General features: G+C 40.1%; 1 protein-coding gene across 1 annotated transcript in view; it reads left to right on the forward strand.

The window, feature by feature from the left end:
- The window catches only part of LOC310941298 (protein AF-17-like), a gene marked incomplete at its 3' end in the record, with an annotated part of 31,196 nt that extends 13,517 nt beyond the window's left edge, over positions 1-17,679 (forward strand). The window contains exons 8-20 of the mRNA XM_083906450.1: positions 227-316; positions 428-575; positions 1,167-2,000; positions 4,114-4,313; positions 5,158-5,278; positions 5,954-6,020; positions 6,313-6,461; positions 11,722-11,922; positions 13,336-13,412; positions 13,571-13,941; positions 14,293-14,380; positions 15,703-15,915; positions 17,644-17,679. Of these exons, the coding sequence (XP_083762576.1) occupies positions 227-316; positions 428-575; positions 1,167-2,000; positions 4,114-4,313; positions 5,158-5,278; positions 5,954-6,020; positions 6,313-6,461; positions 11,722-11,922; positions 13,336-13,412; positions 13,571-13,941; positions 14,293-14,380; positions 15,703-15,915; positions 17,644-17,679 (2,595 nt within the window). The remainder of the gene's footprint in view (positions 1-226; positions 317-427; positions 576-1,166; positions 2,001-4,113; positions 4,314-5,157; positions 5,279-5,953; positions 6,021-6,312; positions 6,462-11,721; positions 11,923-13,335; positions 13,413-13,570; positions 13,942-14,292; positions 14,381-15,702; positions 15,916-17,643) is intronic.
- Between the last annotated feature and the right edge of the window lie 2,630 nt (positions 17,680-20,309).

A 20,309-nucleotide genomic window follows, 5' to 3' on the forward strand; every position in this document is an offset into this window, starting at 1 on the left:
ACTTATAGATGTGCAAGTGTACATATCAGGACTGTTATGTGAGAAATTGCCCATTTTTTTTGCAAATAAAAGGTGAGGATGTTGACTTATGTTCATGTCTTTGGTTGATAATTGGTTATATTTGGAAAAATGTCATGTTTTCTGCTCACTGAACATGTTCTGTATGAGAATGTTGTGATCGCTATAGGACCATGTTTAATCTTTTACATTTACATTTGTGTTTAAGAGTCATAAAGACAAGATACGGCAAAAAGAGCGCCACAAGAAGTCGTCTGACAGACTGAGCTCATCAGTGACAACAAGCAGCATAGAAAAGGTATGAAAAGCCTGTGATTCTTAAATTAAATTTCTTAAAAAACAAAAAAGCATTTCAGATTTTCAGTGACACATTGTAAATAATCCTCTCTCTGTATCTCTGTGTTTGCAGATCTCCTCCAGTCACCATAGCAGCAAGGACAATGAGGGAAAATCAAAGAAGCTGAGCTCACACAGTCACGTTCATCGCAGTAAAAAGACAGGAAGCACTGGCAAGAGCTGCTCCTCCTCCTCTTGCTCCTCCAGTCCCTTCAACACAGGTACGTTTGTCTGTCATCACACAGATGTTTGCCCCAGAAGAACATGTCATAGTTGGATCTTCATCAATCAATCAATCAATCAAAATGTATTTGTATAGCCCACAGTTTACAAAACACAGTTTGTCTCACAGGACTTCACAGGGTTGGTAACATCCTCTGTACTTAGACCTTCGACCAGGGTAAGGAAAAACTACCAGGGAAAAAAACCCTTGTAACAGGGAAAAAAGGTAGAAACCTTAGGGAGAACCACAGGTGAGGGATCCACTCCCTGGACGGACAGACGTGCAGTAGATGTTACCCAAAACATACAATACACAATTACAAAGAATAAAAAGTAAAAAGTCTTTAAATGCCAAGTCTAAGTACACACGGCCGGTACAGTTTAACTGCGAATGGCTCATCCATATGAAATCAGGAACGTGTGAGAAAAGGTTCAGATGAGGATTGTTTATTTTTTGCAAGGTTTTAAGTGAGCTGAGCCAATCAAAATCAGTCAAAAGACTGAGTGTCTATAAAAAAAAACAAAAAAAAAACAAAAAGACAGCAGAGTACAGTTTGATTCTCATTTTTGTGCATGTTCTTCTCTTGGAGGTGGCTCCTTGTCTTCAGCTCAGGATTTCCATCAGTTCTCATCTTCATCCCGTCTGGAGCGTGAACCTGACCGAAGTGGTAATGACCACAGTGGGGAGGAGCGCAAGGAGCGCCACAGGAGGCCAGCAGTCCAGGAGAACAAGGAAGAGGAGGACAATGAGAAGGAGGAGGACAAGGATGAGGAGGAAGAAGAGGAGGAGGAGGACACTAAATACCACAAGCCTCCAGCACTGACTCCTGCTGATGGTCCACTGGCAGGATCACAAGGTCATGACAGGTCAGAGAGCAACTCGAGCCCTTTTGAGAACAAGGTCACTATCTCTACGTTCGGGTCCATCATGCGCATCACCTCCTCATCAGGACTCGGCAGCAGCACTAAGATCCGCAAGATCTCCTCCTCCTCAGGTGACTACAAACCTTCCAAGTCGCTCTGCAAGCCGTCGCAACTGAGTCGGCCACCTGTCCTAGAGGAGGCAGATCTGGAGGACAAGGACACGCCCCCTCCTCCAGTGCCCCGAGAGAGGAGGCACCGCGGCAACAAGAAGAGTCGCCACGGCCCTGGGCGCCCACGGGGCAGCAAGAACCGAGAGAGGAGGGAAGAGGAGCTTCACCACCACCATCACCACACAGCAGCAGCAGCAGCAGCAGCACCTCCACCGCCACCTCCTCCAGCCTTAACCTCCTCGCTCTACACAAGCCCGTCCTCCATCCCACACCCTGTCTTCCCCACCACGCTACCTCCCACCTCTTCCTCCTCCTCTTCCACTTCATCGTCATTCACCTCCTCTGTCGGCAGTTTTTCCACAGGTCGTGGTAACTCACTCCTTGGCTCTGGTGAGTCTTTGTAAGTGTCTGCTACTGTGTGCACGTGTCAGGGTATGAAATTAGCAAGAGTTTGGGGCAAAATGGGAATCAGAGATGTAAAATTACCAAGAAAATCACATGATGGTTCACTTTTGCAAAGCCAGAGTTAAATTTGGCCTGTGATGGCTCAGTAGCACAAACAAATCCCGCCCCTTTCTCCTTGGAACGGCCTCGGGCAGTGAGGTCACGGTTAACTCTGTGAGACATTTCAAAAGTGTTGTAGGATTACAGATGATTACCCACATGGAAGAAACATGGTGTATTTCCCAACATAAAATTGTGCCCGGAAATGAAGCATAAAACCCTCGGAACATCTGTCACAGAGGCAAAATAGGAGTTAATATTCTACCCTGTGTGTGTGTGTGTGTGTGTGTGTGTGTGTGTGTGTGTGTGTGTGTGTGTGTGTGTGTGTGTGTGTGTGTGTGTGTGTGTGTGTGTGTGTGTGTGTGTGTGTGTGTGTGTGTGTGTGTGTGTGTGTGTGTGTGTGTGTGTGTGGTAGCTCCCCGGCTTCCTGTGTGTGCAGAAAAACTGTATCTGTGTGGCTTTGAAAAGTTTCCATTACACGTCTGCAGTGTCAGCAGCTTATCTGCACATCAGCACCTCACCGCGCTGGAGAACAAGCCGCAAAGAGTCAAATACTCAGAGGACAAATGCAGATAGTGTGTCATCATGACACAGTTTTCGTTTCAAACAAATGGCTGAAATGTTCAGAATGTTCGGTTAACACTTCTCGCAGTTTATTTAATCTGAGGAGTGGTTCTGGTTTTTGTTTGCCTCTGCACGGTAGATTTCCTGTTCTACATCTGCCTTGATTCTCTCATGGGATTCATGTGTGAGGGTCTTAAATTTGATTTACTCTTTTAGTAATAAATTCATAAAGTCATTGAACTGCGACCCTCATGTGGAGAAGTGGTAGAAGATGGATGGATGGAATTCATTTATATTTTTTCACTATGTGCACTGCGCACTGATGTGTAAATATTGAAAAAAATATATATTTATACATATATATATATTATTATTATGAACTATATACTGTTTAATGTGTGAGGCAGGAAGGCAAACCAGGAAATAGGGACCATAAGTTACAAACTACTTAAAGGTAACGTGTGTAGGATTTAGCATCATCTATTGGTCAAGTTGTGTGATGCAGCTGAACATCTCTCATTGTTGGGAGATGATTTCTGAAGATCAGTCCTCAAAGATTGATCTTTAACATAATAGAATCAGGAACATGTCTATGTTTGCGTTTTTTCCAGGCTTTGATTTTCCACATTGAAACTTTTTCTCCTACCAACTAGCAATGGCTCTATGTTTAAAATAAATAATATTTAATAATGTTCAAGACTGATGCAAATGTTATGAATCATCATCCTTCTCTTCTAAATATTTAGGAGAACTTACTCAACTCTTGTATTAAATGTGTCCATTATGTGTATGATATATCATTTTCTGCCACTAGGATGGTCTATCTAAATCGTATCTATCTATTTTCCCAAGTTGCTTTTTATTCCAGTTTTTCTTTCAGTTTTTCAAAAGTGTGACACTGACCGACCACTCAGACTCTGTCCACTCACTATTGAAGAGTGTGATAAGATGCTTCACTACAGCTGGTTATTCTCAGCTCCACAGAGCAGCATCAACATCAATCCCTGTCAACCCCCTGTTTCCATTCTTTCTTTCTTTTTCCAACAGTTTTAAATATATATTATTTATTGTGATTTTCAAAGATAAACCCTATGCAAATAACGTCACAGCAGCTCCACAAAGTGGATTACATCATTGAAAGGTGACTCAAAATAGTTAATTTCCTTCAATATAAATATGGATTTTTGATGGATTTAAACACATTTCGATAATGTATGTTCTCAAATGCAGACGTTTTAATGCAGACATATCACATATTATGTCTGTAAATGGTCCTGTTCCTGATGTAAATATAATAGTCTAATTCTATAATAATGATTCTGTATGAATGTTCAGGTTTCACAGATCATATATAAACATAAAGGCATGAATGTGGTCAGAGATGGTCACAGAAATAAACGGCCTTTGAGCTGACTTTGTTCCTCTGCTCTCTCAGGTATCTACTCCAGCCTCAAGGACCCTCTCACACTGGGTGGGGGTGTGTGTAGCCCCCCTCTGTCCTTGGGTGGTGGGGTGTGTAGCACCTCCTTGTCTCTGGGAGGGGGCATGTGTAGCACCCCTCTCTCCTCAGGACTCCTCCAATCCCATGTCTCCTCGCTCTCTCTTCCGTCGGTAAATGCCGTCACAAACACACAGGTACTTCACACTGTATCAGGGAAGCTGCAGAACTGCTGTCATTTTTCTAATTTTTGTAGATATTTAACACTTAACTATGCAAATTATATTTCATACAGAGTTTTCTGTATGTAATCAGACAGTTTTAGCCAATAAACTGTCTGTGAGGTACTTTTGTGGTCTTCAATGTGATAATATACAGTAAAGTATTGTATTATAGGTTGAAATGACCTTAGTGTATTGGCAGTTAGACCCACAGTATGCACATTCTGCCACTAGGGGTCTCTCTTTCTATCAAAACCAAAACAAAAGAGAGTTTCACTTCGTAGTGGTTAGCACTCTTGCAGCTTTGCAGCAAGAAGACCCAGGTTCGCAACCGACCGACTGACTCTCTTTCTCTGTCACTACTGAAGAGCATGAAGACACCTGGTGGTAGATCTCCACTGAACAGCTATAATGTCTGTATCTGTCACATGTGTACAAAACAAAAACAACACACCCTGTACCCATTTCGAAGTAGAAGCACTCCAGTGTTTCCGTAACCTGTTTCCATTCATTTTTCCCCCAAAAAAGGCTTTTATTGTGAAATTATTTGAAGGACCAGCGGATGCGCAACAGCCTTCACATTTAATTAAGTACAGTGGAGAATTTAGAGCATTTAAAAGTTTATTATATATAAATTCATTTCTATGGCTTTAAAGACTGTTGGCTAATATATGTACACAACTTAAAACATGAATATAACATTCGTCACATGTTTTGATGCTGAAATCTGACTTATTATACCTTTAAAGGTCCAGTTTATAGAAACATATGGAAAAACAATCTTTGAAATTATATTTAAATGATGTCCACTGTGTCATAGGTCCATCCAGGTTCCAGCAGCACCTACAGCATGACCTCGTCTCAGCCTTTTGCCAGCTGTCTCTCCACCAACGCCCCAACACTGCCGCCACTACTGAGCCAAGCCCAGACCTCACTGCCAGGTGAGACGAAGACACAGCTCAGAAATCTCCGTGATTCTCCTGTATTTTAAGAAAATCTTCCATGAATCTAACATGAAGGCCCACGTTCAAATAATCTGTAGCATGTCCAACACCACGTTTACTAGTTACACTGCACGTAATATTGGTGCAAAGAAGTTGTTTTAGTTAATTCTCTGGATTGTTGTATGTGTGTTTTGAGAGTCATATCATATAAAACAATCAGATTTTCATTTACCATTTCCTTTAAAAGCAAGCTGTGTCTGTTTCTGGCACATTTCTATTTAAAAGACTCATCTAAATAACCATGATAATACAGGGCCATTGATTTTAAGTTTTTATTGATCAATGGTGGAACAGATAGCAATGTGCCAACAATATGCCTGACCACACCCCATTTTTAAATCATCACACCCAAGGGTGCGTGAATGGGTGTAAGTGGATTTTATACACTGAAAAAACAAAATGGTTGACAGTAGGGATGCACCGAAATGAAAATTATTGGCCAAAACGGCCAATGTTAAGGCTGGGACTGTATGTCATGGGTAATTGAAAAGTGCTTGAAATTTGTGCAAGAAAGAAGTTAAGTTGATATTTCGGTAAATGTCTCCTTCATTTGTTACGACGCCACCTACTGTTTCATGAATGAAGTTTATGACTCCTTGTCTTGGTTTTCAGAGTCCGACATGGACGACTGTCGCTTTCCATGTCAGGGGAACTCGCCGAGAGAGAGTCTTTCCTCGCAGTAAGTCTCACGTCTTCCCTCGTTCAAATGTACTGGTGTTTTACATGCTGAATGTTCAAGCTTTCACTCTCATCCATGAGTAAACAAGTACAAAAAGGTAAAAAAATACTGATCAGACCGACAGATCAGTTTGCATTTCATCAAAAATCAACGGGAAACAACAGGAACGTGGCAGATGGGTGAATTAGAAAAAAACAGAAAACAAAGAGCCCATTGGTAATTTCCTTTGGTAGCAGCAGTGACTTCTCACTGTTTTCTGACTCCCTGTCTCCTCCTCCACACACACACACAGGTCTCCCATGAGCTGTCTTCCTCTTCTGTTTGACCCGAGAGACGGAGTGGGAGCAGGAATCAGAGCTCATCCTGAGAACGTCCCTGCAGCCAGCTCCCACATCGAGCTCCTGCTGGAGAAACACAGCAACGGAGAGATGGGAGTCAACAGTGAGTCAGTGTGAAAAGAAGTCTTATTATTGCACATGATTGGTTCCAAGATCTGAGTGAGGACGAGATGATTAAAATACATTTTTTTACACACAAACTTCACACCATCTTGAATATTTCAATTTGACCAAACCCTGAAGCCTATGTGTTCACACATGAAAATAGTGGCTAAAAACATGTGGTGAAAATTACATCGGTGGAGTAAAAACAACTGAAAACTGTTTCTCTCCAGTCTTGTGTTCAGGATATCTCTCGATGACAGGACAGAGCCATAATTAGACACGGCGTAATGATAAAAACATCTGTGATTTATTTGTTCACTTATGAGTAACAACACTTCACTACTGTCTTTGGTTTGTTTGCTACCTGAGACGTCTTTATCCTGATAATGCGTCTTGCCTCGGTGTGAAAACACACAGAAAGCTCTGACACTGTTTAAAATTCATTAAGATGCGGAAATGATGTAGAGAACAGAGAAGAAGAACAGAAAGAATAGCACACACCTGTCCAGAACAAGAGTGTGTGTGTGTGTGTGCATGCGTGCGTGCGTACGTGTGTGTGTGTGTGTGTGTGTGTGTGTGTGTGTGTGTGTGTGTGTGTGTGTGTGTGTGTGTGTGTGTGTCAAAAATGTTCAATGAGTGAGTGATTCTGCTCCTTTTATCAAGATAACGCTCACTTTCAATATCTGGTTATTCAACCGTTCAGGAATTACTGAGGGTTAGAGTAATGACGAGTATATGGGCGTAAAGCTTGCAATCTGTGCAGCTGTTTGTGTTCAGACAGAAAAATGATGCTATTTCGAGACGATGACTGTACCTGAGGGGACACAAAAAGAAAGTAGCACAGCTAGAGAGACATCATGCTGTGACGGATATGGAAGCAGCTTCAGCAGTTTTCCTCATGTTCCTTCACTATGTTAGATTTTTGTTTCACTCTCTCCTGAATCAGATGCCTCTTAATCCTCTTAATCTCTGGGGAAATCATCAGCTGACATCTCACTGTGAAACGACAGTGGGTTAGAGAAGATCAGCTGAGAAGGCGGCCGTTAATGCATCGATTTGCGTTTATTTCCATATGTAAAAGAATCTCATCACACGTGTCCTCAAACCACCTGTGAACGTTGTTTTTGTGATTTATATTAGAGTATATTTTATAATACCACAAGAGGCTACTCCACAAAATAGCAGTCCTCTGTGCTCGTGAATTTGGGTTATTATTCAGTATTTGGTTAAAAGCAAGGCAACACGAAAAGAGTTAAATTGAGAATTTGAAATAAGAACGAAATAATAAAAGGCAGTCAGTGATTATCGCCAAGGTCACTGTATAAAAGACTGTGGTTCAGAATTCTTCAGAATTGATTCAAAAGAACAGCAGACCTGCACTTCTGTGGGAATTTGTTCCAGATGTGTTTGAGTATAGAAACTGAACACTGCCTCTCCATGTTTAAAGTAGACCTGTCCCACATGACCTGAGGAGTCTCTGGATTTTTCACAACATAAAGGAAGGATCTGAGAACTGAACTGATATAATCTACTTTTTTGTCTTGTGTCCCTGTGGTGGGATTCAGCTGGATTTTATAGAGACGCCCAAGATGAGTGAAAATAAATGTATGGACAACATATAAGTCACTTGATATTTTCGGTGTGTGTAAACCAGGAGTTCTCAAAGTTGTGATACCTGAGGGCCAATTTAGGAACCCAACATTGGACTGGGGGCCGCTAAAGGAAAAAAAAAAAACAGAAAGAAATCCCATTTGTACTAATTTTAATGACCAGATTGCAGTTCTACATTTTAGCGTTAAATAATTTAAGCGTTAATATAATAACGCTTTATAATTTACTGGGTAATTACCCAGTATTTTGGCCATTGTTCTTACCTTCTAATTACAGGTTAATACCAAGTAACACATTTCTGTTACCATATATTTACTGGGTAAATAGCTAGTAATTGGGGTCTGTAGCTACCTGCTTATTACCAGCTTATAACACAATAATACACTAAAATTCACCATATAGAAACCAGGTAAATACCCAGTATTTTTGTTTACACTTATTGGTCTGTATCCAGTAATGTCCAATAAACATTTAACAATCTTAGTAGCTCCTGGATTAAAACTATCAACTGTAATTCATTGCGGGCCGCCAGAAATGTTTCTGCGGGCCGCCATTGGCCCCCGGGCCGCACTTTGAGAACCAATGGTGTTAAGCAATAAAAAAGTGGGGAAATTGGACAATGTGTTACCAACCAATTTAATGACATACTGTATACAAACACAAACTGTACAGCTGGTTTAGCTACAGTCGTGGTCCTTCCAATATAAAAATCAATTCGCCAGGACAAATTTTAATCAAAATGTTGACCATAAACTACATTTCCCACATTATATGGCGATTGCGTTACCCGCAAAGTGACGGCATCTTGCCACTAGATCGCAAGTGTATCATTGTATATGCATCATGCGACGAGTGAAATTGAATAAGTAATAAATACAGAAAGTTATTTATCAATATGTTACGGAGTACTTACCTTTATTTCACATTATATTTGCATTTACATTTAGTTACATTTATTCTGTATGACAGTTACATCTGGCCCTTTGAGGGTAACCATTATGCTGATGTGGCCCTCAGTGAAAATGAGTTTGACACCCCTGGTCTAGGGTGTACCATGGCTCCATCCACTTTCAATACATAGACTTCATGCACTTTGTTCACTATGTTGTGAATAAATAGAGAAATTTAGACAGATATCGTGATGTATCGCTATCTTGGTTATCACAGAATCGCTGTATCGTGGACCATGTATTCTATCGTGAGGTTCCCTGTGATTCACACCCCTACTGTACAAAACTGTGTGAGAGAATGTGTGAAGAGAAGAAACTCTGCATTTGCTTGACACAGACTTTAAATTTAGCTTTAAATTGGTTTGGTTCAACTGGAAGAAACAAGATGGTGTGAACGTGTGAAGATGGTGTGTAAAAATGAATGTTCTCAGCCACTACTTTCTAACATATAATGTGTGAAGAGCAGAATCTCCACATTAACTTTACACATGCTGCTGTGACTGGAGGTTGAAAGTCCACTTCGTAACTGCATTCATCTGACTGCTAATGTCTGAGTCCATGAATTGAAAAGTCACCATGTCATTCATATAGTTTACACAAAGAACTTTAAATGCAGACAGTGGTTTAGTGGCCTCATATATTTTCCAGCCAGGAGCCTCATCATTCAGAATAACTGAAAACACCTGGTTTTGTTTGAAGGACACTTTTTTGTTTTTTTTGAAGTGGACCGAAAGAAAAGCTCAGTGCAGGTTTCTGTATCTGGATACTTTTCTGAGTAAAAAAGTCTCATACATACAGGAAACCAGTGTGTGATATTATACACTAGTTCTTCTCACAACATATTGTAAAGTAGGACAGACACTGACCTGATTTTGCCAGCGACAGCCGAGGCTGCAGGCAGTGTGTTTTTCAGTTTGTGTCTCAGTATGTCTTCAGTTTATACACTCAGTTTAACAAAAGTCAACACAATGCTTTACCTTGTCTTCATGGTTGGGGCAGCGTCACACGCAGCGACAAAAGCGTCATAAAACCATATTTAACTTATAACAAACGCTGACATGCTGCATACCCACAGAAATCTCAGCTAAAAGATCACACAATTTGTATGTCCACGAAACACGGTTAAAACACTGATGGATCAAACCAGCAGATCAAACATGTCGACTGGACAGCGGAGAATCCACAGATTCCAGCGGTACCTTTTTTATCACTCTACAACCAAGATTCACGATTCCAGCCCCAAAATAAGAGCAAAACAACAACTGACTTTCGAGAAATACAAGCAGAAATGTTGTCTTACCTTTGCTGTTTATCAAAACAAGTTATTTCCACCAGAACAAACCACTTCTAATGAAGAACTACACTTCCCAGCATGCTTTGGGGACAAATCCTAGTCCGATTGATCATTACAGAGCGACATTAGATCGTTCTGATTAGAGAAGGGCGAATGTCCGCACAAATGCGTCATACGCAATAAGTGTATGTTCTCTTTACGCTCTGCACAGAGAGCAAAACACCATTTACAGCAAGTTTTCATACTTTTTTTTTTCAAAACAAGTTCTTTTTAGACCAATAATGACATGTAAATCAATCATCAATCAATCATGGGTTTTAATAATTTTTTTATCTAAGAAATCTCAAATGGCACAGATGGTGCCAAACTGTGCCAAACTAGAGAACGCCTAGACATCTCTTTACTAAAACCTCTGTCATTTTACTCTGCTTCACTTCAGCAGCATCAGACTTTGCACAGCTCATGTCCAAATGTTGTTACATGACATGATTTTAAGCTCCTACTGCATATTTTAAAGGTGATATTTGCTTTAAAATGCAATATTTTTTTAGACGAGAGGAAAAAAAATCCTTCATTTATGCTGTGTTCCATATACATTTACTCTGACACAGTGGCATCTACAGTGAAACTTACACCTCTGGTGGAATCTCACAAGTGTTATCTTCATTTTGATACCAAGATAATCCACATAGAGCTTGTAACTGCAGAGATTTACTCTACTATTTAGTTTGGGCATGTCATTTTTGAGCAGGGACTCCAAAAAGAGGGTCAGGGGAGAAGTGGTTAAAAGGTTTTCAAGCTGCAACTAACAATTATTGTCACAATCAATTAATCATCCATATTGCTGCCTGAATAGAATTAAATTATATTGTGATGAAAGTTATATTCAAAATGTCATAGTCACTGTGACAACAGTCTTAGGTGTAGGTCAAAATATTTATTTGGTGATATACCGCCGTCCTTCCTCGTGCAATACGATAATCAATAGGCCAGGACAAATAACGATATTTTAATTAACAAATTAACACACTCTAAAGTAAACAGTCCCTTAAGAGATGATCCATCCACTTTCAATATAGACTTGATGCACTTTGTTCACTATGTTGTGAATAAATAAATTCTGTACTTTGTGGTTTCAATATATGACTGGCTTGCAATATATTGATTATCACAGAATCGCGTATCGTGATATTATTGGTATTGTGGACCATGTATCACATATCGTATGGTGAGGTACCCTGTGATTCACACCCCCAAAACATTAAATGTGAGGCAACGGGGTAAACAACCACACTTTTTTCATCTCTTTCAACTACTTATAAATAAACAGGTATTCATCAACAGTAAATAAATACTTTTGGTTCCCTAACGTCATATCTCCCGTCATATTGCTGTGTGTCCAGTCGTAGAGATGCTGCAGTCGCTTCACTCCCTGCAGCAGGAGAACCAGCGTCTCCAGGACCAGATCCTCAGCCTGACGGCCAAGAAGGAGCGGCTGCAGGTTCTCAACACGGAGCTGGCTGTGCCTTTTCCTCAACACTTCCATACTCTCCAGGGCTCCTTACACACCTCAGCCCAGATCAACTTCCTGTCGTCCATCCAAGGTCAGATCCTTCATCTGTTCTACTCACTCGACATGAAAACATGAGGACAGGCTGTTTCTGTGATGTCATGTCTCACACACCTCATCTCATGTCAATTCAATACAATTTTATTTGTATAGCGCCAAATCATAACATACATTATGTCAAGGCACTGCACATAGACAACATCATGCAGCCATCTGCCTCGACCGATTGGGGTGAAAGGAAAAATGAGGGACAGAGGAGAGGTGGGGGACAGAAAGGGAGGAGAGAAAGAACAAGAGGGAGGTGAAGTAGAGACAGAAGAGAAAGACCAGGAGCAGATATACAACAACTGTATCAAGTTATACGTTTATATAGGACAGTTAGAGACAGTGATGACATGTTTATAGAACTACAGTCATTTATATAAGCAGCAGCTTAAATTGTTGATTACATTTATACTGATATCGATGTTTAATTATAGCATAATAATTATGGTGATGATGAGTATGATAATAATAATGATAATAGCTTCAAAACTGGATCTGCAATATGAGGACACAGAGAGAGAGAAGGGAAAGGAAGGGAAGACACAAACTAGGGAGAGAAAGAACAAAGTTAATGACTTTATAATGAAGTCATATTCATACTCTGAGTGTGAGAGAGTGGGTGTGAGTGCACTCCTCCTTCCTCCCCTACAATCATCCTACAGCGTGTGCTATTTTTATACACGAGTGTGTTATTTTTAGAACGATTCATGAGATTAGTTTGTGGAAAAAAATGGTCTCAAACTCGTGGCTTGCCTGCCACATGCTGCACTTCAATCGATTTCATCTGGCCCGACACTTAATATCACGTTTACATGGAAACATGGCTTGTGATATGTTATTTTTATAATAATAATAATAATAAGTTCAATTTGTATAGCACCTTTAGACAATTCATTTATAATTATCACATCATCAAATGTATAAAATTCAACATTAAATGATATATACGCGTGTTAAGTGTTTTAATTACAGTTGACACGTGATTATTTACCTATTTGTTTATTCTTTTTTTAATTTCTGTTATTTAAACATTCATTTTGCATCATAAATATGTTTTTATTGTGACGTCTACATCATTCCATATCAAAACAAACACTTTTATTTACTCTTACTTACACAATATCGTCATGGATGTTTTAATTGCGATATCACAATGGAATATTGTTATGTTGTTGTTATGATTTTAAGCTCATACTGCCCACTCCTGACTACACAGTCGTTTTTTTTCCCACTTGTTTTTGTTGGGACCGCCCCCTTCTTGACCAGACTAGACACACTCATAGGCCTTGAGGCTCATTTGAGTTTGAGAGCTCTGATGTTTTGGATCATTACACAACATGGTGTCACATGTAAAAGGTTAATTTTGTAGTTTTCACCCTGTGTGTACCTCTCTTTTCCTTAGACCCCCTTAGCACCAATAAGAGCCCTCTGTCCAAAAGCTGCTTCCTGAATGACACCTCCTTCATTACCTCATCTGAGGTGAGACCCCAGGACCTTCCTTTTGACCTCACTTTACATCCATCTATGTATTGCTGTGTTTCCATCATGGAAAATCTAAGAAATGACAGCAGCAAACATTGGATTTACATCAAAAACACCTCAAGAGCTAAAATACACCTCTCATATCTTTGTTCCAGGAGCTCCACTCTGGAAGTCCGTCCCACAGTAGCTCATCCCTTTCCTTCCAAAGTACTCCTCCTCCTCAGCAGAGCCCCGCCTCCTTCAGCCAGCCCGTTTTGAACGGTCTGAGTCGAGGTTTGAACGACTGTGTGGGGAACATCGGTCAGGCCGGCGGCTCCTCTCTGCCAGCGGTGGGCGGGCTGATGGCGTCTCTGGCAGGAAGTCCTCAGCTGAGTATGAACAGTGTGCTGGGCAGTCTGAACGGTGTGATCCAGTCTCCTGTGCAGAACACGCCTCAGCCCACACTCCCTGCTCTGAGGCCGCAACCTCCACCACTCAACCCGCAGGCACTGGCACAAGGTTTCCAGCTCCCCAAGAGTGTGAGCCCGTACGTACCCAAAAACCCCAGAACCCTGGTCTGTCTTTACAGTTGGCAGTTTGACTCTTAAAACCCGAAAACACACTCTGACAAGAGTCTCTTCAAGCTTCACAGGTTTTAATTAATATCTGAATTTTGGATGCAAAAATGACAGCCTTAGTGCTGTAAAATGGAAAGACTCAGACAGGGATGTAAGCAGAGACCTGAGACGCTCAGACCACAACACACACACACACACACACATACACAGGGTGTGACACTTAATTCCACCATCTCTTAACATACAAATACATTTTTGAACTCTTGAACTCCTATGTCTTTAAAAACAAACAACTAATTGTGATGTTGCTTGTGTTTCAGGTCCTCTCTCCTCTCAGAGCAGCAGAAGCAGTTTCTTCTTGAGCAGCAGCAGCTGCAGCAGTTCCTCACCTCACAGAACTTCACTCATGTAATAAACAGCTCTCTATTTTCATTCATTCATTCATTCATTCATTTACACTCTACAGTTTCCTACAGGTCGCCCTAAAAAATAATGTTACAAAGAGAATTATGTCTTGTGGCTTTGAGAATAAATACAACATAAAGTCCTCAGTTGTCAGCAACAGCAAATCAGCCTCTGTTCAGTTCCTTATTTGACTTGCAAAAATGGTGAAGGGCAGACACCGCCACTGAACCAAGCTAAATATGGGAGCTCGCTTGTTTCCTGTGTGACTGTGTAATGTAGTAAATGCATTCTAAGTTGCATTTGTTCAGCTTCTGTCAGAGCACAGTCACACATCTGTGACGTCTGAGAGTAACACGAGTGAACTACGAGACACACAGAAGAGAATAATGACATAATGAGGCGAAAAGACGCTCTTACAAATTGTCCTCCCATCTTAAGCTGTGTCAACACATTCGGTCCTTGAATTTAAGGAGAATTAGTCCTGGAAATCCTTTAGAGGAGCACTGTGACTGCACAACACCATATCTCAGACAACAATGAACGAGCCATTCCCTGATCTGTGTCGTTCATCCAAGTAAATTAGTGTCTGTGAAGATTGTGCTACTTTTAACTTTACATCTGATCAACCAGTTTACATATAAATAAAGCTAAAGGAATATAATGAAAAGGCACCATCTAAATCTGGCTATATGCAAATACAACGTGTCTTCTTGTGATATCTATTGACTTTTCAGGCCAACTTTAGCTATTTTCCATTGAAAGTGCTCGACAACACTGTTAATGCATCATTACAGGTGCCAACTGCTGTAAAACCAGCCACTTAAGAAGCTGCCTTTTGTAATTTAAGATCTTAATCCCTCTGTACCTGCGACTGCCACAGTCAGAGGCTTTATGTTGTCCGTCTGTGTGTCTGGTGCAGTTAACAAAAGGCTCACCTGCTGTTAGACGGTCTCCTCACCCTGGAAACCAAAGTTTGTGTCACTTCATAAACTGCACCAAACTCCATAGAGAAAACCAAACTTTGCATCACAGGAGTTGTTAATATATGTGGTATATGTGATATTTTGTGACTTCAGGGTTTCAAATCCTTAATTCTGTTTTACCTGAGATGACACAAACATATGAAGTGACGCAGCAGTAGACCAGCAGCTCCTGTGTCCCTGTGAGCTAAAAACACTGATTATGTCTGTGAACTTTGGTGTCTATTTAGGTTGTCTAAAAGCTTGTCTAATAGTCAAATAAAGTGGGAAACGTGTGATGGTGTGGCTTTAAATGTCCTCCTGAAAATCCTGTCAACTCACTGTCTGCTCCTGTTCTTCCACCAGGAGCAGCAGGCGGTGGTGTGCCAGATGCTGCAGCAGCAGAGACAGAGGGAGCTGCAGCGCCTCACGCTGACGGGAGCGCTCGCCTCCACCCCAAACTCACCCATGATCGCCCAGTCACCTAACCTGCTGTCGTCGGCCACAGCCTCACCCCTGCAGGGAAACCAGGGAGGCGGCCTCTTTGGTCTGCAGGACAACGCACTGCACAAGCCCGGGGTGAGCAACATTGCATTGATTTAATGCCGTCTGTGAAGTGATTTGTTCTCAGTTGTTGGCTGTACTGTTTATGGTAATCAGTTTAAGAGACATTTTTAGTTATTTTTGTCATGCTAAATTCCTGTTAGAGGGCCATAACATTGCCCTTTGTGATTTTTAGTTAGCTTATGTCAGATATATTAATACCTACATTTAAAGTGAATCTAAGAAGTGATTAGTAAGCATGTGACAGATATATTAATATGTGTGGTCAGCCAAAATGATAAACCAAAAGGTCATCAAAATATTTGTAAATTTTTCCCTGGGTTTCATAAAAATGTCCCTGGGACCCATCTAAAAGAACACCATTGGGTCCTGGGACACATTACATTGAAAACCTAGCAACATCACTGATAGAGTGTCTTTTAACCCTTTTTTCGAGCACAACACAACGTTGCATTTGCACTGCAGTTCAGATGTTTTTTTCCTAATCTGTGGCACACATCAGATATTGCCCATGAAGCAAGTGAAAAAATCACATGGATTCAAATATCCTCAGATCAGTTTCAAGCCTCATTCGTCTGTGGAAATAAATCTGATATGCATCTGCCATCTAAGCAGACAGATGAGATATTCCCCTGTCAGTGGGACTCGTACATCCTCATAAATGTGGTGAATGAGGTAGAAACAGGTGGACACTAGCCACGATCACATGACTCTCCTTTGACCGGGGCTCAAACCAGTGGATTCATGCCTTTTTATTTCTAAAATGACCTCACCTTGACCTCTGTTTCAGCCCTTTAACCATTTTCAGGTCTGTAGCCAAGTGTTAACCAGTGTAGATGCACCTTTGAAAGACAATGTGAGCAAATTGCAAGAGGCGCAATATTTCTTCAAGCCAAAATGTGTCAAATTCTCATTTTAGATGAAATATTGTTCTGACATACACATCATATTCTACAGCCTGAAGAAAACTTCTTTTTTTTCCCTTCACAGATCTGCACAGATATAGTATTCATTTTAAATATGTTCCTCAAATGAAAATGATTATGTAAAAATGACCTCGCAATTTCAGTCAAAATAATCACAATTAGATATTTATTCAAAATCATTCAGCTCTAATTACGTGCATACACATTTTAACAACCAGTTTTGCATTTTTACAAACGGGGGTCTGACTCACATAAACAAAAATGGTAAAAATAATAATAATTACAACATATGATAAATGAATTAAAATAAATAAAAGGAAGGGGGGAAAACAATATGGATATCAGAGGGCCATTACTATGTTTGTGTACAGTGCCTCTCTGTGTTAATCTTCCAAAGAAGGAATGAACTTAACATGAAAGAGAATAGGATCCCAAGTTTTGTAAAAAATGATCAGAGCAGCCCCTCCTTCAGTACTTTAGTAGTAATTAGTCATTTAAATACAATAAATTTTACTACTATTACTATTTACTACTACTATTACACGAAAGACATCAGATCTTTTAGCCAAGAGCTGAGAGATACAATTTTGGTCTTTCCAATGAAACAAAATATACCAAAGACTTCTATTCTAACGTAGTTCTTCAACCAACCAGTGGAGTCGCCCCCTGGTGGTTGCTTTGCCATTTTTGTCCATTTTTATACATAGTTTATGGTTAGTATGGACTCATATTACTTCAGATATGAAGTTTAAACATTCGTCTGTTTCTGTCTGAAAACATCGTAGTGTGTAGAAACACTGTGTTATTGTGTTTCCAGGCTGCAGGAGAAAAGGGCGGAGACAAGAATGGGTGACATGTCAAACACACAGGAGCAGCTCAGATGAAGATATCGGGCGTCACACGCCTTCTTGAAGAACTGAAGTCAAGTGAGACGACTTAAAAACGTCTTTCCTTCTCTGTCATCTTTATCCCTCGTTTATGAATGTATAACAGGATGGACTGAAACGTCAAGGTGGAGTTTTTGAAGTTTTTTATTATTATTATTATTATTATTATTATTTGTAATTCTTTATACCAGAGGTTCTTTTCATAGGGTTGTTGTGTGTGTATGTGTGTATGTGTGTAGGCAGCTTTCAGAGAGCAGAATTTCTGTGGTCTCTTCTTAAATTGCACTATTATGTTAATAAGACCAATGGGGCTGCTCATGAAGGCAGAGCTGCAGTTCCTGCTCATCCCTGCAGGTGCAGTGTTAACGTTCAGTTTGTGAGTGGGAACTCAAGGTCGGGGTGTGTGTCTCCCCCTCTTCTGTAACTTCACAAGCACTGAGCGTCATGGATTGTCCTCCATGGCTTGAACCAGAGTTTTTCCAGGGTTAGTTTTCTGCTCGTTGTTTCAACGTCACCTGTCTTCCTTGATATTGTGTCTTCCCTTTTCTGTTCGCCCCACTTTCTTTATGTTGCTTTCTATCATAGGCACTTATTATGTAAAGCATAGATATGCTGTCACTTTTCAGTGTGTGGTCAGTGGCATTTCAATATTAAAGGGACAGTTTAGGTTTTAAGAGTGTGGTTGTTTGAGGTATATTCACATTATACCCCAATCGTTCTGATTTAAAAAAAAAAAACATTTAATCCTGGGTTTAAACAGGATTTTCACCAGTGGGAGTGTTTTTTACCTGCATTCACTCCTGACTCAAATATATGCAGGTTTTTATTGGTATAATGGGACATAAGACAGAGGAAACTGGAAAAATGTTTTCAAAGCTACTACATGCATTAATCTCCTGGCTCTTATCATAGCTGTCAGCATGCTATTTATTATATCAATCTAAATGATTTAAAGAGAAATATTGTCCACCATAACATTAGGCAAATAGAGTGATGTTGGTAGTGGTGGTGTGTTTTCTCATCCCCTGACTCACTTGTTTCTGGCTTGTCCATGATGTCACAATTTGATTGCAGGTATGAGAATGTGGGTTTTTTGGCCACTTTTCCCAGGTTTTAATTTTTTTTTAGATATACCTGATTTATTTTTTTTACTGTAGAAGAGACCCTGGAACAGTATAAAAAAAAAGAAAAAGAAAAAGCATGGGCTGCCAGTGGGGACAAACAAGGAAAAACTGATTTTATCCACTTAACACAAGGCTCACCTAATTAAATCTATGACTGCTTAAGTCTACAGTATCTATAATATCTATAATATATTTGATGTTTTTGTGTGGGGAAAGTGGAAAAAAATATTATTTTCACTGAGCTTGCACCCGCATGTATCCATTGAATCTCATCAGTGTGTAGTCATCTCTGAATGTATCACACAACCACACAAAAAAAACCTGAACTATCCCTTTAAAGTAGTTATTACCTCAGACTTTATTGCCACTTACTGTCCACTGTTAATTGTTATTTATTACAATAGCCTTCAATGGATATAAATTCCCAAGAAAAACTGCGTTAACTCTAAGTTATTCACTTTTATTAAATGTCAAAATGGCCGACTATCCACCGACCCAAAATGGCGCCGCCATCTTCTGGAGCCTGACGTGAACATTGAGTGCCAGGTTTAATTCCAAACAACCACAAGAGTTTCTGAAGCCTTTCACAGTATATTCTTCTAGTTGCTACCGAGATTAAGCAGATGAAACCAAACATTTGGAACTTTTTTTTTTACAAATATATATAATTGTTTCTCCTGAACAAGTGTGCACTTTGCATGTTAGCAGCTAACAGAGCAAATTAGCTATCAACACAGATCCTTTATAAAAGGATGCTTGGTACTTACTAACTTGGCCACTAGGTTTTTTTGATTTCTAAGAATGTTTTGCACTTCTTTCTCAAGTGTCAGCTTTTTAGTACGTCCTCACACACAGTAGACGCATCTTTTCATGTCTGATAACTAGTTGTTCTTTTAGCAATACTGGATAGACAATGCCTTAATGACCATAGATTTACAGAGAAACCCACAAGCCCAAAGGCTTAAACTCTGCTGGCGTTTTTCTTTGAGAGTGTTTTATATGTCGGGTTCTTCCTCAACCCATTTATACTTTTGATAGCTGACTGATGATTTCAACTGTTGAAATATGTGAATAAGCGTATAGTGATAACTCAAGTGTCAAATCATTCTTTTTTTTCCCGATCGTAATTTTTGTGTTAAGATGCAATGTTTTTTTTAGTTCAAATTGTGCTTCAGAAAAGTGAGAAGGACTCGTTTAAAATGTTATATTAAAGCTCGCACAGTGGTGACATAGGAAGAAGGCTGAGAACGGCCGAGATGTAAACTATCATGTCATGTGTGAAACATAGTGAAGCTCGTAGCACTGAGGGGACGCTTGGTTTAACCGAGTTGCTACTGTTGGGGCTGTGTGAACCCTCGCGTTGAGACACCAGCTCCTTTTTAACAAACTTTATTCCACTTCAGCATTCTGTACAAAAGGTCTGAAATACAGGAAGCTGGGGACATTTTTAGTTCAGTCTTCATGGCAGCACT

Source organism: Microchirus variegatus (genome assembly GCF_963457635.1).
Source record: "Microchirus variegatus genome assembly, chromosome: 19".
Lineage (NCBI taxonomy): Eukaryota > Metazoa > Chordata > Actinopteri > Pleuronectiformes > Soleidae > Microchirus > Microchirus variegatus.